General features: G+C 42.7%; 1 protein-coding gene across 1 annotated transcript; it reads left to right on the top strand.

Annotated features, from left to right (window-relative positions):
• Nucleotides 1-270: 270 nt before the first annotated feature.
• Nucleotides 271-23961, top strand: LOC311145027 (transmembrane channel-like protein 2-B; the record flags this gene model as incomplete). Its single annotated transcript, XM_084181231.1, has 19 exons — nucleotides 271-316; nucleotides 1038-1443; nucleotides 5888-6037; nucleotides 7179-7269; nucleotides 7577-7658; nucleotides 7747-7853; nucleotides 8016-8114; nucleotides 9102-9244; nucleotides 9501-9648; nucleotides 9993-10187; nucleotides 19629-19808; nucleotides 20031-20189; nucleotides 20383-20511; nucleotides 22273-22340; nucleotides 22447-22686; nucleotides 22774-22899; nucleotides 23141-23219; nucleotides 23377-23503; nucleotides 23732-23961. 19 exons carry the CDS (start codon nucleotides 271-273, stop codon nucleotides 23959-23961), a joined length of 2805 nt encoding a protein of 934 aa, XP_084037357.1.
• Between the last annotated feature and the right edge of the window lie 773 nt (nucleotides 23962-24734).

Below are 24734 nucleotides of genomic sequence, written 5' to 3'. Positions count from 1 at the left end.
CTTTTATTGACATCCCTTTTGTACCCCTTTATTGTCCCTTTAGATTAGGTCTTTCTCCTTCAGGTTTAAAGATGATCATCTCTGGGTAATATCATTGGTGGTTGTCAGGGAAACAGCCAGTCTAGTAGCCCAAACACTGGTGTAACTGTCAGAGTATGTGAGTGCCTGCACAGGTGTGATGGCTATCTGCTTAGCTGAGGTCTCCATGGCCTGGGAGGGAGAGAGCAGGCTGACCCCAAGGAGATAATAAGAGGACAACACTCAGGCAAAATGCCTTCTCAGAAGAAAAATGACATTGCAATTAAAATGGAAGATGGTGGGTAGGATTTATTCTGTTCCCTTTCCAGAGTGGAACTGTTTCTTATTTTGGATTTCTCTTGAATACTAAAGAATATTCAGTTCTTCACCTTCTTTGAGGTGTTTGTGGTAAATATGGAAGTAGCACATAGATGTACTACTACTAGATGTTCTATAACATGTAACAGAATCCATACTGTTAAACCATAAAGGAACAGTAAGATTATGGGATTTTTGTTGGTTCAAAGACTAAATACAATATTTGTGGATATTCTGAATGACTGTGGTGTTGCATCACAATGTTGTTGTTGTTTAATTTATAGTGGGAATTGAAATCGATGGGGAGTTAGACAGTGGGAGTGAGGGTAAGTCATAAGATGGAGAAAGTGTTTGATGTGTGTGCTTACTTCCTGCGAGTGGGTGTATGTGTATTTATACATCTTGATCTCACAAGCTCACTTTGCTTGTTGATGTTGAAAAATATATTATTTTGAAAAATATTCCAAAGGGGAGACACACCTCGTCAAAATTATGAAATGTACTAGTCAAAATTATGGGACATACATCAAAAAAGGAAGTGGGAGGCTAGCTACCTGCCTGACTTATATGTTTGTTTATTTGTTCAGGTTTGAATGCAATCTATGGATCTATGAAGCCTTTGTCTGTCTGTTAATATTTGTGTGAAATATCTAAGTGAGTGTGTGTGTATCGTGTGTGAAATGTGTGTGTGTGTGTCTCAGATGAGGCCAGGCGGAGAGACAGAAACAGGAAAGCCAGAGCCTCTCCACGAGCCGGGAGACGGAAGGGCAAACAGGCCACCAGTGAGGACGAAGACGAAGAGGAAGATCAGGACAAGGCACGGAGGAAGAGGGCTCGTAAGAAGAAAGCCAGGGCCCAGGACAGCGAGGAAGAGGAGGAGGAAGACGACAGAAGCGTCAAGCGGAAGGGCACAAAGGCTCCGGGCAGAAAGAAAAAGGCAGTCAAGGAAGAGAGCGAGGAGGAGAGCGAGGAGGAACAAGGAAAGAAAAAGAAAGGCAGAAAAGTGACTAGCAAGAAGGGGAAAGACGAGCAGAACAAGGAGAAGAAGGGCGATGCCAAAGGGAAAGGGGGGAAGGACAAGAAAAAGAAGAATGGAAAGGACAGCAGGTGCAGTATCCTTTGACAGGGCCATCTCTCTCACATGCAGTACCAGTCAAAAGTTTGGACACACCTACTCATTCAAGGGTTTTTCTTTATTTTGACTATTTTCTATGTTGTAGAATAATAGTGAAAACATCCAAACTATGAAATAACACATATGGAATCATGTAGTAACCAAAAAAGTGTTAAACAAATCAAAATATATTTTAGATTTTAGATTCTTCAAAGTAGTCACCCTTTGCCTTGATGACAGCTTTGCACACTCTTGGCATTCCCTCAACCAGCTTCACCTGGAATGCTTTTCCAACAGTCTTGAAGGAGTTCCCACATATGCTGAGCACTTGTTGGCTGCTTTTCCTTCACTCTGCGGTCCAACTCATCCCAAATCATCTCAATTTGGTTGAGGTCGGGTGATTGTGGAGGCCAGGTCATCTGATGTAGCACTCCATCACTCTCCTTCTTGGTCAAATAGCCCTTACTCAGCCTGGAGGTGTGTTGGGTCATCGTCCTGTTGAAAAACAAATATAGTCCCACTAAGCGCAAACCAGATGGGATGGCGTATCGCTGCAGAATGCTGTGGTAGCCATGCTGGTTAAGTGTGCCTTGAATTCTAAATAAATCACAGACAGTGTCACCAGCAAAGCACCCCCACACAATCACACCTCCTCTTCCATGATTCACGGTGGGAACCACACATGCGGAGATCATCCATTCACCTACTCTGCGTCTCACAAAGATATGCGGTTGGAACCAAAAATCTCAAATTTGGACTCATCAGACAAAGGACAGATTTCCACCGGTCTTATGTCCATTGCTCGTGTTTCTTGGCCCAAGCAAGTCTCTTCTTCTTATTGGTGTCCTTTAGTAGTGGTTTCTTTGCAGCAATTCGACCATGAAGGCCTGATTCACGCAGTCTCTTCTGAACAGTTGATGTGTCAGGCAAAGGGTGTCTGTTACTTGAACTCTGTGAAGCATTTATTTGGGCTGCAAAATCTGAGGCTGGTAACTCTAACGAACTTATCCTCTGCAGCAGAGGTAACTCTGGGTCTTCCTTTCCTGTGGCGGTCCTCATGAGAGCCAGTTTCATCATAGTGCTTGATGGTTTTTGCAACTGCACTTGAAGAAACTTTCAAAGTTCTTGAGATTTTCCGTATTGACTGACCTTCATGTCTTAAAGTAATGATGGACTGTCATTTCTCTTTGATTATTTGAGCAGTTTTTGCCATAAAATTATAAATAAATAAATATAAATAATATGCCATTTAGCAGACGCTTTTATCCAAAGCGACTTACAGTCATGCGTGCATACATTTTTGTGTATGGGTGGTCCCGGGGATCGAACCCACTACCTTGGCGTTACAAGCGCCGTGCTCTACCAGCTGAGCTACAGAGGACCACAAATTGACTTGGTCTTTAACCAAATAGGGCTATCTTCTGTATACCACCCCTACCTTGTCACAACACAACTGATTGGCTCAAATGCATTAAGAAGGAAATAAATTCCACAAATTAACTTTTAAGAAGGCACACCTGTTAATTGAAATGCATTCCAGGTGACTACATCATGAAGCTGGTTGAGAGAATGCCAAGAGTGTGCAAAGCTGTCATCAAGGCAAAGGGTGGCTACTTTGAAGAATATAAAATATAAAATACATTTTGATTTGTTTGACACTTTTTTGGTTACTATATGATTCCATATGTGTTATTTTATAGTTTTGATGTCTTCACTATTATTCTACAATGTAGAAAATAGTAAAAATAAAGAAACACACTTGAATGAGTAGGTGTGTCCAAACTTTTGACTGGTAGTGTATGAGGGAAGACTCTTGGTATCTGACAGACTGTCTTGGTATATGCCCCTTCATTGTATTGAGTTATTGGTTCAGGGAGTTGAGTTATGAAATTGGGTTATAGGGTTGCGCTAAAGTGTTACAAAACACTACAACAATGACCCAAGCTCACTATTTGGCAAGCGCCAAAACAAATACATTTCACACAGTGAATGATCCTATAACGTCAGGTAACGTTCCGATTGAGTCCTAATTGAGTCCAATGGTTTCCAGCTAACGTTAGCATGACAACGTCCCTGACATATTTTTTAAATGTCCCCAGAAAACAGTATTAATAAGCATTAGTAGAAGGACATGCTGTAATGGTTATAAGAACGTTTGGGTAAATTATCCAATTATGTTTGTTTTTTACATTTATAGAATGTGTTAACTAAACGTTCATGGTGAAATCGCTATAGCCATGTGATGGGGACATCCATGGGAACCTTGGTTAAAACCATGTCAAACCATCAACATTATCAAAATGTCCCCACTAAAGTTTTAAATAAATCACAGACAGTGTCACCAGGGTTGTAGTGGTATTTGTGCTTGCTCAAACATGGGGTAGTGTTGGGTCATAGCATTGAGTTGAGGGATAACATGGTCAGAATGGGGTTGGAGTTGAAGCTAGATTCCTTAATTGAAACAATAACAAAGCGTTACCCCGCCTCTGTTTCGCTAACCTTAATCTCAGTCTCCTAATCTGCCACGTTAACTATCCTAACCTGCTTTGTAAATTCTTCTAACCTGCTACAAAAAAGTCACTTCCGGTTGTAGTTGTACTCCCCCTAGTCAGAACCCAAATTCATAGACAGAGCTATGGATGCAAGGACTGACCATCTATGATATCACAATTATAGTTTTGATCATGTTTTGAGGCTATACAGTGTTTGTTTACATTTATATTGTTTCCATTGTTTCTACACCTTGATTGGAGTCCACCTGTGGTAAATTCAATTGATTGGACATGATTTGGAAAGGCACACACCTGTCTATATAACATCACACAGTTGACAGTGCATGTCAGAGCAAAAATCAAGCCATGAGGTCGAAGGAATTATCCGTAGAGCTCCGAGACAGGATTGTGTCGAGGCACAGATCTTGAGAAAGGTACGGAAAAATGTCTGCAGCATTGAAGGTCCCCAAGAACACAGTGGCCTCCATCATTCTTAAATGGTAGAAGTTTGGAACCACCAAGACTCTTCCTAGAGCTGGCCGCCCGGCCAAACTGACCAATCGGGGGAGAAGGGCCTTGGTCAAGGAGGTGACCAAGAACCCGATGGTCACTCTGACAGAGCTCCAGAGTTCCTCTGTGGAGATGGGAGAACCTTCCAGAAGGACAACCATCTCTGCAGCACTCCACCAATCAGGCTTTTATAGTAGAGTGGCCAGACTGAAGCTCCTCCTCAGTATAAGGCACATGACAGTCGCTTGGAGTTTGCCAAAAGCCACCTAAAGACTCTCGGACCATGAGAAACCAGATTCTCTGATCTGATGAAACCAAGATTGAACTCTTTGGCCTGAATGCCAAGCGTCACGTCTGGAGGAAACCTGGCACCATCCCTACGGTGAAGCATGGTGGTGGCAGCATCATGCTGTGGGGATGTTTTTCAGCGGCAGGGACTGGGAGACTAGTCAGGATGGAGGCAAAGATGAACGGAGCAAAGTACAGAGAGATCCTTGATGAAAACCTGCTCCAGAGCACTCAGGACCTCAGACTGGGGCGAACGTTCACCTTCCAACAGGACCATGACCCTAAGCACACAGCCAAGACAACGCAGGACAAGTCTCTGAATGTCCTTGAGTGGCCCAGCCAGAGCCCATTTTGAACCCAATCGAACATCTCTGGAGAGACCTGAAAATAGCTGTGCAGCGACATCCCCATCCAACCTGACAGAGCTTGAGAGGATCTGCAGAGAAGAATGGGTGAAACTCCCCAAATACAGGTGTGCCAAGCTTGTAGCGTCATACCCAAGAAGACTCGAGGCTGTAATCACTGCCAAAGGTGTTTCAACAAAGTACTGAGTAAAGGGTCTGAATACTTATGTAAATGTGATATTTCAGTAAAAGAAAACATTTTACATTTGCTAAAATTTCTAAAAAGTATTTGTTTCTTTGTCATTATGGGTTATTGTGTGTAGATTGATGATGGAAAAAAACAATTTAATCAATTTTAGAATAAGGCTGTAACGTAACAAAATGTGGAAAAAGTCAAGGGGTCTGAATTCTTTCCGAAGTTATATTCTTCAAGAAACAACGGGTAAACATAAATAATTTATAAGTCCAAAAATTGATGTAGCAACTAAGGATTCTAGCTTTAATGTCTGGTTGTTTCAATGGGTGGACAAGTTTACTTGATTATTCTAGGATATGTCTGTCATTTGACTTGCATACTGTATACCTCCTCTGGTCCCCTCATTTCTCGCTCTGTTCTCATTTTGTATTTTCTATTGGTCTGCCAGATGCTTTTCAACATTATGTCCAAAGTCCTTCTGAGTTTGTACCATGATAATGCACTGTGTAAAGCCACTGGCCACCCCAACTAGAACTCTACTCTGGTTGACACATGGTTGACCCTGACTTGACCCCTGGCACTTGGTGACAGCTCTTTCTTCTGACAGCTCTTCTTCTTCGGGCGAGTCAGGGGACGAGGATTCTCTGTCAGAGGGGGAGATGGCTTCTCTTAAGGAGGAGGTAGATGAGAAGAAGAAGCTGATAGCCACTCTCAGGAACAAACCGTGGCGCATGAAGAGGAGGCTCAAACTCCTCAAGTAATTTCATATTACATGTGCATTCCTCTGACGATTTCCCATTGGCTGATTGTCTTCATGACTCATAGGGACTTGCTCTTGCTGTGCTGTTTTTCTCTTTTCTATACTACTTTATACCGTCACTTCCCACTGGGCACAGATGTCAATTCAACGTCTATTCCATGTTGGTTCAACGTAATTTTATTGAAATGACGTGTAAACAACGTTGATTCAACCAGTGTGTGCCCAGTGTGTTATGTATCATCTTATTTGTGATGTTATCTTTTTGTTTGTTTAATTTAATTAAAGCATAATTGTGTCTGATGCTACATTGCCTGATACATTTTCCTATTTTTTGAGTGTGTGTGAAATCCTTTAAACTACTTTGTGGAACGACAAAGTAGTTAGATTGTCCATCACCCTTTGAACTATTTAGGAGTTTCGGGAATTGGCTTTGCTGATTGATGTTCTTTGAATTGTTTTTTTTTTTAGACAGTTTCTCACTTGTGTCTCCACAATGAGAGTGTATCTCCACTGACCAGTATTTATCTGTCATTCACTCTTAAAAGGGTTCTACCCAGAACCATTCAAAGTTCTTCAGTTTTTCCCAGTAGAAGATCCCTTTTATGGTTCCAGGTAGATCCTTTTAACTTAACACAAAACACTTTAAAACTTTTTTTTTTCAAACAGTGTTGGGTTACATTTAAAACAAACAAGGCCTGCTGGACTTGTGCCCTCTGGGACCTGTGTTGTAGAAACACTGTATTCCATCCAGTGTCATGAGCTGGCAGTCACTTACAGGTCAGGACACAAGCACTGGTACAGTATTAAGACAGATGAGACGCCTTGACTTTTTCATGAGCTCAACACTGTCTAATGCATGCAGTTGTAGCTGCCTGCAGCTTGCCAATCCCCTCTCATCACTGGTCTTTCCAGGTTGATTATCTTTCATCACATGGCCTCCTCCACATTTACCTGACTAGTAATTTACAGTCTTGATTAATTGATTGGTTGTTTTCTCATCTACTTAATTTAATCATGACTAATTCACCCATTTAAAATTTGAAAAGTTGATTCATTGGTTGGCGGTTCATCAAACCAGTGATTTATATGTTTTTTTGTTGGTTGACGGGTCATCCTTTTTTATGGGTTGGAATTGTAGGGAATGCCAGGCGTTTGTGGAGAGGTTTGAGGGGGCTCTAGGAAAGGGCAAAGGGAGGAAGCTCTATGCCTACAAAGTCATGATGGCTAAGGTAACTTTTCCTAGTCCAAGTGTTAACTTTACAACAAAGTTCACACTCTCGAAGATTAGTTATGTGCTATTGAATCATTATGAATACTTCACGCAATTATGCATTTATATACATTTAGACTTAAGTTATAAGGCGCATTAAATACTACTTTTAATCATAAGTGCATCATTAGCGTAATGATTTGTCATTTCCATAATGTCATTAGCATAATGTTTGTTGCCCTCATCAGTTACAACCTGATATGTTAGTCAGAAACTATACTTCTGTGATAAAAATATTATTTCATAACCTTTTTTTTCTTCTTCAGAAAATGATCAAGTTCAACCGTGACTTTGACAATTTCAAAACAGCCTGTATTCCGTGGGAAAGAAAGATAAAAGAGGTTGAGAGTGGGTACCGTTATTTAAAGCTATTTGAGTTACTGTCTTGTTCATGTCAAGTAGTTTTATCTATTCATCATGTAATTTTAACCCTCAGGTCACTTTGGGTCATCTGTGGCTTCCTACTTCATCTTCTTGCGGTGGATGTACGGTCTAAACCTGGTCCTGTTTGCGTTCATGTTTGGTCTTGTGGTTCTCCCAGAGGTGAGCAGCTTTTACCTTAACCAGAGTCCATTGTTTTGCAATATTTTTGCAGTACATTTGGTCAGCATATGGAGAGATATCGAAGGAGGACTCACTGTCTCATTCTCCCAATCTTATCCCCACTTCCCTCTCTTTTTGTCTCTCTTTTCCTACTGTCCGGAGGTGATGATGGGTCTTCCGTATGGGTCTATTCCCAGAAAAACTGTTCCCAGAGCGGAGCAGGACAGAGCCATGGACATCTCTGTCCTCCTTGATTTTGGTGTGAGGATCTTGGAGTGACTTACTACTTCCTTTGGAGTGACACACTTCCTTCCAAACAATTGCCTTGTGATGTTACATTTAGAAACCTTGTTTGGACTTAAACTACTTTAAGTTCAGGTTTATTTCACATGATTACACGTATGAAAAAACATACATAAAATGTGAAAATAGGATTTTAAGACATAAGGTGTCATACATGTTCATGAATAGCTGCATCATAATGCATTGTAATTGCAGGCTTTAAGTTAAGTGTTACACATTTTCAGTATTACTACATGGCATTTAGCAGATGTTTTTAGCTAAAGCAACTTACAGTCATACATTTTACGTAGTAGTGGTCCTGGGAATTTAACCCACTACCCTGGCGTAACAAGCACCATGTTATACCAACTGAGCTACAATGGGCCATGTCAGGATAACTGCCAAGACCCTGCCCAGTCTTAATGTTAGTTAAGGCAGTTGCGGCCTGGGCATTGCTATCTTATCTCAGTGCCAGTAACATCGACTGAAAACAGGCAGCAATGAAAAGTAAGTGGAGGAAGTTGTCCAAATGAACACAACTCTGTATTTTACTATTTTCTGATGGAGCCTTGATAAATGATCCAGTGGGTTGGTTTTGCAGGCAGTTTGGTTGGTTGTGTTCTCCCTGTATTTCAGATCTCTGTTGGCTGGTAATGACAGAGGTGTTGCTGATTCGAATATTAAACGCAGACAATGTTATGCCCAGCAGTTGATGAAAGGAATCCAATCATATCCACCACACAATAGCAGAGTCCTGCCAACTATACATAGACCAGTGTATAACCATCTGATCCTGCCATTCTTTGATTGGGTTGTCGTATGCCTATGTGCTTGGTTTGCTTGTGTGTATGTGCGCAGGGCTGGCCCTAGGCATAACAACCTGTCACTATCATTTTAGCCTACATCAGCTTTCTTTGAGATGAATTGCTTTCATATAAACATTATTATTTTTGTTAATTTCAACAGGGTTACTGCAAGTACTCTATTCTCTTCTATGGTTTCTATAATGACGAGCGCACCATCGGAGTCCTCCAGTTCAGACTGCCACTGTCCTACCTACTAGTTGGTGTAGGCATCTTTGGCTACAGCCTGATGGTGGTCATTAGAACGTGGGTAAAACACACACACACATGAACACACACATGAACACACACATGTGCACACAGTAAATATATACTAATCCACATACACACACCGCATCTAAAATATTGATGCCAGCAACCCTCCCATTGCCAGCTCACTCCCTCTGCATTTTTCCAGTCAGCACTCGGATTCGAACGGCAACCCTCCAGTTACTTGCCCACATCTCTAAAATCAAGCCCCCCCAGTACAGTGTATATCACACCCATCTTCTGTGTTCCTCAGGATGGCCCGTAACTCAGACGAGGGAGGAGACGGTGGGGACGACGGACAGTTCACCTTCGCCTTTAAGATGTTCACCAGCTGGGATTACCTCATCGGCAACCCAGAGACAGCCGACAACAAGTATGCCTCCATCACCACCAGCTTCAAGGTAAACACAGCAGAAGCTAACTCTAAAATGACCACTTTTATCATTCTTTTCTGAAAGATGACTTGTGATACAAATGTAAAAATCATGTCAAACATCTTCCTCGCATTGAAGTTTATATGTGAAAATTGCCAAAACAATCTGAGATACGTAAAAGATTTTTGGGCTGTCCTGGCGTGGAATCGCCCCTTATCATTGTTCTGCAAATATCCGTTCTCCTGCTCTTATCTTCAATCTCCCAAGAATCATATGCACGTAAAAAGGTACTACACGTATGAGCCTACACACTTACTATCTTCAAACACAGTATCCTCTGTGTTTCTCACTGACCGGACTGTTCTTGGTAGGAATCCATAGTAGACGAACAGGAGAACCAGAAGGATGAGAACATCCACTTGCGGAGGTTCCTGCGGGTTCTAGCCAACCTTTTCATCATCTGCAGCCTGGGGGGCAGCGGCTTCCTCATCTATTTTGTGGTCAAGAGGTCTCAGGAGTTTGCCAACCTAGATCAGGATGAGCTCTCCTGGTTTGAAAAGAATGAGGCAGGTTCAATTGTTTTGATCAGATACAGTGCCTTGCAAAAGTATAAAGTATTCAGCCCGTTTGTTCAGGCAAGTCTAAATTAGTTCAGGAGCAAAATTTGGCTTAACAAATAACATAAGTTACGTGGACTCATACTGTGTGACATAATAGGGGTTGATAGGGTTTTTGAATGACTAACCTTTCCTCTGTCCCCCATAAATACAACATCTGTAAGGTCCCTCAGTCAAGTATTGAATTTCAATCACAGATTCAACTACAAAGACCAGGGAGCTTTTCTTAACCCTCATAAAGAAGGGCAATGATTGGTAGATGGGTAACAATAACAAATCAGACATTAAATATATTTTTAAGCATGGTCAATTTAATAATTATGCTGTGGATTATGTATTAAACCATCCAGACACATCAAAGATACAGTCGTCCTTCTGAACTGAGCTGCTTGACAGGAATAAAAATGCTCAAGGATGTTACCATGAGGCCATTGGTGATTTTAAAGAAGATACAGAGTTCAATGGCTGTGATCAGACAACTCCACAACAATGACTAAATGAGTGAAAAGAAGAATACAAATATTCCAAAACATGCATCTTGAATGCAACAAGGCACTAAAGTAATACTGCAAAATAACATAGGAAAGGAATACACTTTTTGGCATAAATGCAAATCCAACACAACACATCACTGAGTAACTGCCTCCTTAATTTCAAGTATGGCGGTGGCTGCATTATGGTATGGGTATACTTGAGTTTTTCAGGAAAACAATAAATACGGTGGAGCTAAGCACAGGATTTTTTTCCCACTTTGACATTACAGAGTATTTAGTGTAGATTGTTGACAAAAAAATTACAATCCATTTTTATCCCACTTTGTAACACAATAAAATGTGAAGAAATCCAAGGGGTCTGAATACTTTTGCAAGGCACTGTACATGCTGTGTTATGGTTCATCTAGTCAAATGCAGTGAGCCAGAAATGTACATTTTGTGGTGGTCCTGTTTTCTTCAGTCTTAGAAAAAAAGGTGCTATCTAGAACCGATAGGTGAACCCTTTGAATAACCCTTTTTGGTTCGAGGTAGAACCCTTTTGGGTCCCATGTAGAACCCTTTCCCAGAGGGTTCTACATGGAACCCAAGAGGGTTATACCTGAAATCAAAAAGGGTTCTACATGGAACCAAAAAGGGTTCAACTATGGGAACAGATGAAAAACCTTTTGGAACCCTTTTTTCTAAAAGTGTAATTATAAAATGTATGCAAAATATATCATACCATAAAGGGTAACACTTCTTTTTATGGGGTCCTTATTACAGTGTAATTACATGTGTAATTACACAAAAAAGTATTGTAGTTACTTGTAATAAATCAAAGTTACATTCCAATAAAAAAAATTAACTGGTGGTAAATGCTGTCTGTAATTACAGACGTGTAACATCAAATGCTTGTTACCGTGCTTGTTTACAAATGTGCAAGTTTCCACTAAATTCACCAATTTCATGTTTTTCTTCTTCTCAGCTGCATCCGATTCTAGGTGTTACACAGGATTTAGCTAGTTAAAATGAAGTGAATCTTGAGGGGTACTTATTGTAATGAATACGTATATAGTACATTAACCATCCTGACAACCTGGCCGTTATTTTAAGGCTTCCGGAAGTGCCATCCAAGTGGGAGGATAAACACATTAGTACACCACAGAGTACATGTAATATGTGACCGACCTGGATTGTTTCGGTCTTATGTAGCAAAATTTGAAATTGAGTTTTTTACATTGGATAGATAGTAGAGACTCAGAGATAGAAAATGGTATAGCATACACTACAGCTGAGGAACAATGTGAAAGTAATTCTGTTTTGAAAGTTGACAAACTTGTAACCCCACTTTTGTAAAAATGACTCTTGTCGTTGTCGTTATGAAAAACTATAAACACAAAAACGACAGGTTGCATGACATCAGCAGCCTGGTGGTCAAAAATAGCATAACTGATGTATATTAACACCAATAAACCCATCTGTTTTAAAATGAATATAGTATATGTCAATCTAGCAAACCAGGCAACTAAAAGCACATTTCTAAAAAATGTTTTGGTTCATTTCTAGCTTGTTAATTAGCTAGCTAACATTAAGTTAGCTGGCTAGCTAGTTCAAATAATGGCCATATCATATATCTAACAACAAACCTGCCAAGAGAGGGCCGCCCACCAAAACTCACGAACCAGGCAAGGAGGGCATTAATCAGAGAAGCAACAAAGAGACCAAAGATAACCCTGAAGGTGCTTCAATGCTCCACAGCGGAGATTGGAGTATCTGTCCATAGGACCACTTTAAGCCGTACACTCCACAGAGCTGGGTTTTACGGAAGAGTGGCCAGAAAAAAAGCCATTGCTTATGAATAAAATAAGCAAACACGTTTGGTGTTTGCCAAAAGCAATGTGGGAGACTCCCCAAACATATGGAAGAAGGGGCTCTGGTCAGATGAGACTAAAATTGAGCTTTTTGGCCATCAAGGAAAGCGCTATGTCTGGCGCAAACCTAACACCTCTCATCACCCCGAGAACACCATCCCCACAGTGAAGTGTGGTGGTGGCAGCATCATGCTGTGGGGATGTTTTTCATTGGCAGGGACTGGGAAACTGGTCATAATTGAAGGAAGTATGGATGGTGCTAAATACAGGGAAATTCTTGAGGGAAACCTCTTTCAGTCTTCCAGAGATTTGAGACTGGGATGGAGGTTCACCTTCCAGCAGGACAATGACCCTAAGCATACTGCTAAAGCAACACTTGAGTTGTTTAAGGGGAAATATTGAAATGTCTTGGAATGGCATAGTCAAAGCCCAGACCTCAATCCAATTGAGAATCTGTGGTATGACTTAAAGATTGCTGTACACCAGCGGAACCCATCCAACTTGCCTTGAAGAATGGGCAAAAATCCCAGTGGCTAGTTGTGCCAAGCTTATAGAGACATACCCCAAGATTCTTGCAGCTGTAATTGCTGCAAAAGGTGGCTCTACAAAGTATTGACTTTGGGGGGGTGAATAGTTATGCACGCTCAAGTTTTCAGTTTTTTTGTCTTATTTCTTGTTTGTTTCACAATGAATTTTTTTTTGCATCTTCAAAGTGGTAGGCATTTTGTGTAACAAAATAGGAAAAATGCCAAGGGGGGTGAATACTTTCGCAAGCCACTGTAGCTAGCTAGCTAGTTAAATAATGTACCAAAATCCCAACTCATAACGTTACTACCCTGCATGAATCTGCTGGTATCTAAAGCTAACCAACTAGCTAGGTTAATTGTTAGCTAGCTATGTTATAGGCAGAATCGGGCTACATGTCAGCCCATCTGTTATCTCAGCCAATCATGGCAAGCGGGAAGGTTCCTGTCTTTTTCTGTGGTTAAATCAACTAGGCTCATATTTAACAATTGTATTCGTATTTACAGATGGCATACACGTTTGTTATTAAGGCACATGAAAGTTCACATGTTCCAGAAGGTAGTTCTGCCCAAAAAGGAATTTTGATTAAAAAGTAAAGTAGTGACGCACGTATTTTCCTGAAACGAGTCACATATCTGCCTAAGTACAATGTAATTAATAGGTGTTACACAGGATTTAGCTAGTTAAAATGAAGTGTATCTTCAGGGGTACATACTTGTAATTATTGTGTACATACATAGTATGTTACCTACATACATAACCGGTCAAAAGTTTTAGAACACCTACTCATGCAAGTTTTATTTTATTTTTATTTTTACTATTTTCTACATTGTAGAATAATAGTGAAGACATCAAAATGATGAAATAACACATATGGAATCATGTAGTAACCAAAAAAGTTTTTAAAAAATCAAAATATGTTTTTTATTTGAGATTCTTCTAATAGCCACCCTTTGCCTTGATGACAGCTTTGCAAACTCTTGGCATTCTCTCAACTAGCTTCACCTGGAATGCTTCTCCATCAGTCTTGAAGGAGTTCCCACATATGCTGAGCACTTGTTGGCTGCTTTTCCTTCACTCTGTGGTCTGACTCATCCCAAACCATCTCAATTTGGTTGAGGTCAGGGGATTGTGGAGGCCTGGTCATCTGATGCAGCACACCATCACTCTAAAACTTTTGACCGGTAGTGTATATAATTACTATGAGAAAATGACTTTCTACTTTAGTCTATTCTGTAGATTGTAACTAAGCTACCTAGCTAGCCTAGTTGGTAACATTTGCTAGCTAGCTTTCTAGCTAGTTCTTGGTATTCTGCTGGACGATTTAGGTAGCTAGTTTTCCAGCTAACTAGCCTAGCTAATTACCTATACTAAATCGTCCAGCACAATTTCTGTATCCAAAAAGCTAAACAAACATGGAAAACCTACCTTCCCTCTCCTGTGTGGATGTTTTTATCTCGTTTACAATACTTTGTTTCGTTCGTGCCAATCTCTTATGTCTGGATTTTGCACACAATCTTCTTCTTAATCCAGGTTCTTTGCGCACAGTTATTACTATGGCGTCCGTGTCAACACAAATTGTGGGTACGTTCGAGGTCGTCGTTATTTCGAGCTCATTGCGCAGATGGGCAGATCATGACATAATGCCTTAATTCCTGGGATAAATAAATAAGTGCACAAATGCATCCTGTTCAAAAGTTTGAATGTTCTTCAACCGTGAAACCCTTGCAAGGTTACATGATGAAATAAGCTTTTGTCATATGACAATTTTAAGTGTATTTATAAACCATTATTCAACCAAGCTTAATTGACACTTGGCTAAACCCCTCCCCCCTTGGTTACAGTTGCAACCTCGGACAACATTTTCCCGGGAAGCCCAATTCACCACTCAAACCGCTTGCCAAATCCCTTCAGAATTATCTCAAACTGTGTTTTTAATACACAATGAAATTAAACACAGACTACCCCTTGCTAATCGGGAGACACTCGGGTATGTTGTGGTGGACTGTCATTACAATTGCTTCACGGGAACCTGGTAATATTATGTTTGTAGTGTGGCTAGCCACTGAATGGCTCTGAATTCACTGTCAGCAAGCAGTCAAAGCTACTAACCACTTTTGGAGCAAACAAGTGCTCTCAAATCGTATCCTGATGTCAACAACAGATGGGAGTTGTATTTACAACATGGGTAACTTCAAATCAAATCATGTTGAGAAAAAAAAGGTGGCTAGCTGGCTAGCTAGCATTAGCAACGTTTGGTGGTCAATGAAACAGGTTGAGAGCTTCAAGTTCCTTAGTGTCCACATCACCAACAAACTATCATGGTCCAAACACACAAAGACAGTCGTGAAGAGGGCACGACAAAGCCTATTCCCCCTCAGGAGACTGAAAAGATTTGGCATGGGTCCTCAGATCCTCAAAAAGTTCTACACCTTCACCATCGAGAGCATCCTGACTGGTTGCATCACCACCTGGTATGGCAACTGCTCGGCCTCCGACCGCAAGACACTACAGAGGGTAGTGCGTACAGCCCAGTACATCACTGGGGCCAAGCTTCCTGCCATCCAGGAACTCTATACCAGGCGGTGTCAGAGAAAGGCCCTCAAAATTGTCAAAGACTCCAGCCACCCTTGTCATAGACTGTTCTCTCTGCTACCGCACGGCAAGCGGTACCGGAGCGCCAAGTCTTGGTCCAAAAGGCTTCTCAACAGCTTCTACCCCCAAGCCATAAGACTCCTGAACAGCTAATCATGGCTACCCGGACTATTTGTACACCCACCCCATCTTTTTACGCTGCTGCTACTCTGTTAATTATTTATGCATAGTCACTTTAACTCTACCCACATGTACATATTACCTCAACTACCTCAACTAGCCGGTGCCCCCGCACATTGACTCTGCACCGGTACCCCCCTGTATATAGCCTCCCTACTGTTATTTTATTTTACTTCTGCTCTTTTTTCTCAACACTTTTTTGTTGTTGTTGTTTTATTTTACTTTTTTATCATTAGAAATAAATGCATTGTTGGTTAAGGGCTGTAAGTAAGCATTTCACGGTAATGTCTACACCTGTTGTATTCGGCGCATGTGGCAAATACAATTTGATTTGATTTGAATGAGACTGAGAGCTAGCTGAGCTAGCAAACAATATAACAAAAGTATAATTTTGGATAAAAAGATACTTCATCAGCAGTCTCGGCATTTCAGGAATCACAGTAGCAAGTACCCCTGGTGAAAGGTAAAATGATTTAGCCATTTAAACACATTTTAAAAAATGAAAACTCTCAGTTTTTGCCATTGTGCTCATTGGCTTTTGAAATGTGAGCTTGTCTGAGGTGTTGGACTCGACGACAGTTGCTATCCATTGGAGCGCTGCGATTGCTATCAAAAATTCTGGGGCGGGGCTTAGTGAAGGGTCATTAGGCTTACATTTTGGCAAGCACTGAATGACTCTCACAATTTAAACCATAACTGTTTATTAATGTGTTAAATTTTTTTGATTGGTGGTTAATAAAGTAATTCACCCATTGCCAAGCCCCGTCCTCATTAGCTACTGTTGCTATTGTCACGATCGTCTAATGAGGGAGACCAAGGCGCAGCGTTGCGAGCGAACATATTTACTTTAATAGTTAAAGCACCACACTCAAAAATACAAAACAATAAACAACGAATGCGTGACGTCTATGGTCCAACACGAAACCACACGAACAAAATCCCACAACCCGAAAGAAAAACAGACAGATTAAATATGGCTCCCAATCAGAGACAAACAGCCGACAGCTGACACTCGTTTGCCTCTGATTGGGAGTCACACCGGCAAACATAGAAAATTGACAACCTAGAACACCCACCAGAGAAACAGAAAACATAGAATGAACACACCCTGGCTCAACATATTGAGTCCCCGAGCCAGGGTGTGACAGTACCCCCCCCTAAAGGCGCGGACTGCGACCGCGCCTAAATACGAGCAAAAACAGGGGAGGGCTGGGTGGGCATTCCTCGGCGGCGGCTCCGGCTCTGGGCTAGATCCCCACTTCCTCTCCAACTCCCCAAAGTACCCCTGGTCCTGTCTAGCCCCGCTGGCCGGAGCCGGACTGACGACACGCGCCCCTGGCCTGGTGCGTGGAACAGGAACGGACCGGACCGGGCTGACGATACACACCCCTGGCTTGGTGCGTGGAGCAGGAATGGACCGGAATGGGCTGGCGACGCGCACCACAGACTTGGTGCGGAGAGCAGGAACGAGCCGGACAGGGCTGACGACTCGCATCCCTGGCTTGGTGCGAGTAGCAGGAACGGGCTGGACCAGGCTGACGACTCGTACCCCTGGCTTGGTGCGAGTAGCAGGAACGGGCTGAACCAGGCTGACGACTCGCACCCCTGGCTTGGTGCGAGTAGCAGGAACGGGCTGAACCAGGCTGACGACTCGCACCCCTGGCTTGGTGCGAGTAGCAGGAACGGGTTGGACCAGGCTGGCGACTCACACCCCTGGCTTGGTGCGAGTGGCAGGAACAGGCTGGACCAGGCTGGCGACTCGCACCCCTGGCTTGGTGCGAGTGGCAGGAACAGGCTGGACCAGGCTGGCGACTCGCACCCCTGGTTTGGTGCGAGTGGCAGGAACAGGCCGGGTCGGGCTGGCGACGCACACCGTAGGCTTTGTGCGTGGAGCAGGGACAGGCCGGGCTGGGCTGGCGACGCACCCCGTAGGCTTTGTGCGTGGAGCAGGGACAGGCCGGGCTGGGCTGGCGACGCACACCGTAGGCTTTGTGCGTGGAGCAGGGACAGGCCGGGCTGGGCTGGCGACGCACACCGTAGGCTTTGTGCGTGGAGCAGGAACAGGCCGGGCTGGGCTGGCGACGCACACCGTAGGCTTTGTGCGTGGAGCAGGAACAGGCCGGGCTGGGCTGGCGACGCACACTGTAGGCTTTGTGCGTGGAGCAGGAACAGGCCGGGCTGGGCTGGCGACGCACACCGTAGGCTTTATGCGAGAAGCTTGGATGGGCCGGACTGGGCTGGCGACGCGCACCACAGACTCGGTGCGGAGCGCAGGAACGGGCCGGGCTGGGCTGTCGACGCACACCGTAGGTTTGGTGCGGGGAGCAGGAATAGACCGGACCGTACTGGGGACACACACCACTGGCTCTACACCGGGATCTGGAACGGGCCGGACCGGACTGGCAACACACGCCAGTACCTCTCGCCGTGCCTCTACACCTTCCATCCCCTCTTCTACCAGTGGCCCCCGTAACCTGGCGGCCTCCTCTGCAACCCCGCTGGACCGCTCCATAGCGGCCTCCTGCTGCCCCGACGTCGTGAGCCCCCCCCACTCCTCCCCGTGGACCAGGCCTCCAACATTCTCTCCCACCTCTCGCTCCTCTGTCTCCAACCCTCTTCACTCAGCTCCTCAATGGGCTTGACCCAGTCGAAGCTGCCACGGAGATCTATTTGCGATGGCTCCTGGACACGCTGCTTGGTCTGGTCTTGGTGGGATTTTCTGTCATGATCGTCTAATGAGGGAGACCAAGGCGCAGCGTTGCGAGCGAACATATTTACTTTAATAGTTAAAGCCCCACACTCAAAAATACAAAACAATAAACAACGAATGCGTGACGTCTATGGTCCAACACGAAACCACACGAACAAAATCCCACAACCCGAAAGAAAAACAGACAGATTAAATATGGCTCCCAATCAGAGACAAACAGCCGACAGCTGACACTCGTTTGCCTCTGATTGGGAGTCACACCGGCAAACATAGAAAATTGACAACCCAGAACACCCACCAGAGAAACAGAAAACATAGAATGAACACACCCTGGCTCAACATATTGAGTCCCCGAGCCAGGGTGTGACAGCTATCCTAGTCAAATGCACCATTCAATTATTTAACAATTTAAAATATTGTTTTATGTAAACCCCCTGTTTTTGCCATAGCGCTCATAAGCTTCCATGCATTTCAAACGAGACCTGGGCCTGGGCATCAGACTCCAGTGCCCTTTATACTAGAGTTGTGTCAATGAGGTGGTTGGTTTTCAAATGGCTAACACTTATAAGGGGTTTGTGCAGGCTGAAAAATGTTGTGTTTGGATGCTATTGGAAAGTTGAAAATGTGTAACAAGCATGGTAACAAGCTTTTGTTGTTACACCTGTGTAATTACAGACTGCAATTACCACCAGATACATGTAGTTAGTAAAGTGTAACAATGAATTATTAAAATTAATTACAATACGTGTTACAGTGTAATTACGTATGTAATTACACTGTAATAAGGACCACTTAAAATGAAGTGTTACCCTATAAAGTGTTACCACGCTTCGGTTACACTTATAACTTTAATGAATAAGCCATTGAAATGCTTATACATGTTTTTATAAATGTTCATAAATAGTTTATAAATTAAATGATATAGGCTATGTTATAAATGTTAATGAATGTAATGCTAATAAATGCTAATAAATCTTTACAAATAAATTATTTTTTCAGCCTTCATCCTGGTGATTGGTTGTGTTTTGCCTTCCAGGTGGAGTTTGTGATGTCACTGCTGGGGCTGGTGTGCCCCCCTCTCTTTGAGACCATTGCTGAGCTGGAGGAGTACCACCCTCGTATCGCCCTCAAGTGGCAGCTGGGCCGCATCTTTGCCCTGTTCCTCGGGAACCTCTACACCTTTCTGTTTGCCCTTTTTGATGAAGTCAACACAAAGGTACCAGACAGTATGTCAGTGTCATGTACCTGCAAATGCATATTTGTGGGTTTATTCAGCTGTATATATATATATATATATATATGTATGTGTGTGTGTGTGTGTGTGTGTGTGTGTGTGTGTGTGTGTGTGTGTGTGTGAAGGTGTGTTCAGTACATATTGTATGCATATATATTTTACTTACTCACCTGAACCTGTCTTTGTGTGTTCACATGTGTACAGTTGGAAAACGAGAAGTCTATTAGGAATGCCACTATCTGGGGTCTGAATGAGTACTATGCCAACTACAGCTCCTACCACAACACTACTGACATCCCTCCTCCAGACATCCACCCTGCTGATGTCATCAGAGGGCCGTGCTGGGAGACCGCCGTTGGCATAGTGAGGCTTACATGCGTTCTTCCTCCGTTTTCCCTTTATCACCGTCTTTTATGTAGTTTTTCATCCTGGTTTTTCCTCCACCTGACCTGAGCAGAAAAAAGTTCCCTTCATTGTGCACCAGTGATACGACTGAAGCTGTCTGTGACATGCTGCGTGTTTCATGTTTCGTTTCCTTTCTGTGCTGTATCTCTAGGAGTTTGTGAAGCTCACCGTCTCTGACATCCAGGTGACATATATGACCATCCTGATTGGTGACTTCCTGCGAGCCATGATCGTGCGTTTCCTCAACTACTGCTGGTGCTGGGACCTGGAGGCTGGATTTGTATGTGCTAGGCTATCAAAGCAGAACTCAGACATTCTACTGTGTGTGTGTGTGTGTTCCCATTTTATTGTAATCATTTTTGGTAGCATTACATTTTTTACATTTGAGTCATTGAGCAGATACTCTTAATTAGGGTTAAGTGCCTTGCTCAAGGGCATATCGACAGATTTTTCACAAGTCTGCTTGGGGATTCAAACCAGCTAGGCTACCTGCCGCCTTTTACATTACAGTATGGGAGTGGTAATAACGTGGTAATAGTATGGTAACAAGGTACAGTTACTCACTATCAATAAAAAATTATTCACAGTTACCCCTTCATTTTTGTGTAAATACATATGTAAATAGTCAATACTAGTGTTTTTCTTTGCTTATTGTAAGTGTGAGTACATTATGTGTTTGTTCCAAGTAAACTTGATACCACATAGTTTTAATTTCGGCAACACTAACTATGACAGAAAATATTTGTCAACAACCAATTTTTCCTTATGAAAACTATTGACGATAACGAGACAAGATGCCCTGAAAAAAAAAGAGAACTATTACAAATGACTTTTCATTTTAGTTGACGACAATGTAACGAGACGAGACTTCCATGTGAGACTAATGGACATTCAATTGCACATGAAGCTCCTTTTGATCTGTTTTGTCCAATCATAACCATGTCTTTGCCGAATATAATGCAATCCTCTCATTGGTCTTTCAGTTGCGCGGGCTGCATGAGCTGATCTGCCTGGCCCTCCTCCACACACAAAGCTACCAGGCAGTCACTTCAGTCATTCATCTCACCTTTGAACAGATGCAGATTGTAACTAACCTCAACTAGAAAAAATGATGTTTACTCTTTCTTACTTTCATATAGGCTATTTTTGCTTTGATCACATCAGAAGCTCAATTACTATGTGCGCTTTTATTAATCTCTCGGCAAATGAGAATGCGGTTGCTTTTTCACTATTGGAAATGCTAATGTTATTTGCTGAATATTAGGAGTACAGTAATAATTCTGACATTGTTGGAAAGCTTAGATTCCCCATTTTAAGGGAATCACAAGGTTCTGATGGAGAGAAATTCCGAGCTGTAGGCCTAAATTGTTTAACCTGTAGAAAAGGCTTTGTAGCCCATACAGTATGGTAAATCATGGCTGGCATTGGTTAAAATCTGCCACAATAGCAATGTTGCCAGCTATATGAGGGGATAGTAGGCCTAGTTGGAAAAGGCTATGTGCACGTGATGGATATTAGAGGTAAACATGAATTATTTAATGGAAAAAAATTCACATAGTAAAATGTAACTAAAATGACTGTGACTAAAACTGGACTTAAATTGTCCAGAGTTTTAGTCGACTGATAAAACTACGAAGCATTTAAGGACTAAAATGGGACTAAGAATAAAAGGTATGGGCCCCGTGGAGCTCAGTTGGTAGAGCATGGCGCTTGCAACGCCAGGGTTGTGGGTTCGATTCCCATGGGGGGCCTGTCTTTTTTCTTTTTTAAATGATGTATGCACTCATGTAAATCGCTCTGGATAAGAGCGTCTGCTAAATGACTAAAATGTAAATGTAAATGTATTTTAGTCAAAAGACTAAGACTAAAACTAAAATAGCTGACAAAATGAACACTGATACCACACAGTGACATCCGGCAAGATAGGTGATCCTTCACATAGTGTTAAGTTAATTACTATGGGAGTGAAAGAGGGAGAGAGAATAGAATGAAGTTTGCATTATTTATCATGATTTGCAATATTTTTTGTACGTGATTCTAGCCATCTTATGGAGAATTTGACATCAGCGGCAACGTGCTTGGATTAATCTTCAATCAAGGAATGATTTGGTGAGTAAATATGAGACACCACATAAACCATCAACACATTTCCACACACCCAGTAAGTTGTGTTTATCTGCGATAAGAGCCATTTCTGTATTTGTGTTTGTTCCAGGATGGGTGCGTTCTATGCCCCTGGCCTGGTAGGGTTGAATGTCTTGCGTCTCCTCACCTCCATGTACTACCAGTGCTGGGCCGTGATGAGCTGTAACGTTCCCCATGAGAGGGTCTTCAAGGCCTCCAAATCCAACAACTTCTACATGGGCCTCCTCCTCCTGGTGCTCTTCCTCAGCCTTCTGCCCGTGGTTTACACCATAATGACTCTGCCACCCTCCTTCGACTGTGGCCCCTTCAGGTGTCTCTCATGCACACACATATACACACACACACACACACACACACACACTAGGCACACATCTAATGCTGATCTCTTGTCTACCAGCGGAAGGGAGCAAATGTATAATGTCGTCATGGAGACTATAGAAAACGACCTACCATCATTCATTGGGAATATCTTCACCTACGCAACTAATCCTGGGCTGATCTTACCAGCAGTGCTGCTGATGGTGTATGCACACACACACACACACACACACACACACACACACACACACACACACACACACACACACACACACACACACACACACACACACACACACACACACACACACACATACACACACATACACACACACACACACACTCATACACATTACAGTAACACACATGTGGTAAAATAAACACGCTCATCATAACACATGTCATGTTTAAAACGGGTTAAATAGACTTCTGTGATCCTATGGCAGGTTGGCCATCTACTACCTGAATGCGACCTCCAAAAACTATCAAAATGCCAACCTGGAACTGAAGAAGAAGATGCAAATGGTAAATGAGCATTATCAACTAAACTGCAGTCTCTCAAGACTTCAATTCTTTACTGTAAACAATGTAATGCTACTAAGTACTTGTTGGTCAATGCATTCACATAATGCTGATGTGGTGACCGCAGCAACACCAACAGTATTATCTGCGTTGTGTTTAGGCTAGAGATGAGGAGAAGAACCGGAGGAACAACAAGGAGAGCACCAACCAGGTGATGCAGGACCTGGAGGACCTCCTGCCCAACCGTTCTCTGATCACCCCTGCTGCTGCGGAGAAGCCCCCACCAGGTCAGTTCACACAGCCTACTCTACCTAACTAACTACCTATCTACCTACCTACGGTCTCCACTCAGTGCCACCTAGTGGCTGGATGTTTTTTGAGCGTTCACAAAAAACTGTGAACCCACTTAATGAACATAACTTAAGAAACAGTTTGTTTTGAGTGAATTGTATCATAATATCGCCCCTCAGTAGAGCTACATGCATATAGCTGTGCACATCCACTCCGTTTTTCAGACAACGTGCGCGAGAAGGGAAGCAAATCTCCCAAGGTGGCAAAACGTCCAGGAGCAGCAGCCAATGGCAAGGGGGTTAACCTTCAGAAGGATGTTTCATTGGCTGCACCAAACCCCAAAGCGGCTGTGACCCATCCCCCAGGCCCAAGGGGGCCGCCTGGAAACGCCAGAGGACCACCCCCAGGGCTGGCGAGGGGCAGAGGGAGGGGCGCACCTCCCCCTAGATGCTAATCAGGTGAAAACCAGGGTGCCAGGATGTCCACACCACCCTCACAAATCAGGCTGTAGACAAGCAGGGGAAGAGCATGGTTGTGTTCATTAGGTACCAAACGGAAGAAAACAGACTGAAACTCCAATAAGAAAAGTTCCTTGTTTTCCATTGCAAAAAGTTTTGTCCTAATGAACATGACCCTAGGAATCTGGCCAAAGATCTAAAGCCTGTAGGTAGTATTTGTAACACCCTCACAATCATGACATAACAGCATCCTAAATCCTATTTATAAACAAACATGATCAGATTTTCTGTGACCAATTTAGGGAATGTTTATTTATGCTATGCAGTGTCTCAGCAGAGATCTAAACTTCTACTCATTTCAGTCTGAAATCATATGTTAATAGTTTGTAAGATATCCATTTGTAGTACTTTTTTGTGTGCTAGCGCTTTACATTCACGCTCGGTAATAACAGGGTAATAACATGGTAATAACCATGTTTTAACTACAGTAGTAGTTACGAATGTAGTTTCCCCCCAATCCTTTCCTGTCATCCCAATTAGCCCATGGTTTGTTAATAGGAAGATGGTCGTTTCTATGTAATAACGGCTAATCAGTGCTGGAAAATGCAACGTTACCTGTTTGTCTTTAGTTCTGTACTGTTATATGCATTCCCCATAAAAGTGTAATGTGTATTTAGTGTAAAGTGTCTTGAAGTGTTCAAGTGACAAACAAAGCCCAGTTCATAATCAGAGGTTTCTTTATTGATAAAAAATATATGCACAAGATATG

This window comes from Coregonus lavaretus (genome assembly GCF_964263955.1).
Source record: "Coregonus lavaretus genome assembly, chromosome: 17".
In the NCBI taxonomy this organism is placed as follows: Eukaryota; Metazoa; Chordata; class Actinopteri; order Salmoniformes; family Salmonidae; genus Coregonus; species Coregonus lavaretus.
Note: the sequence above shows the minus strand (reverse complement) of the source record. Positions and strands in the feature narration are given on the sequence as shown.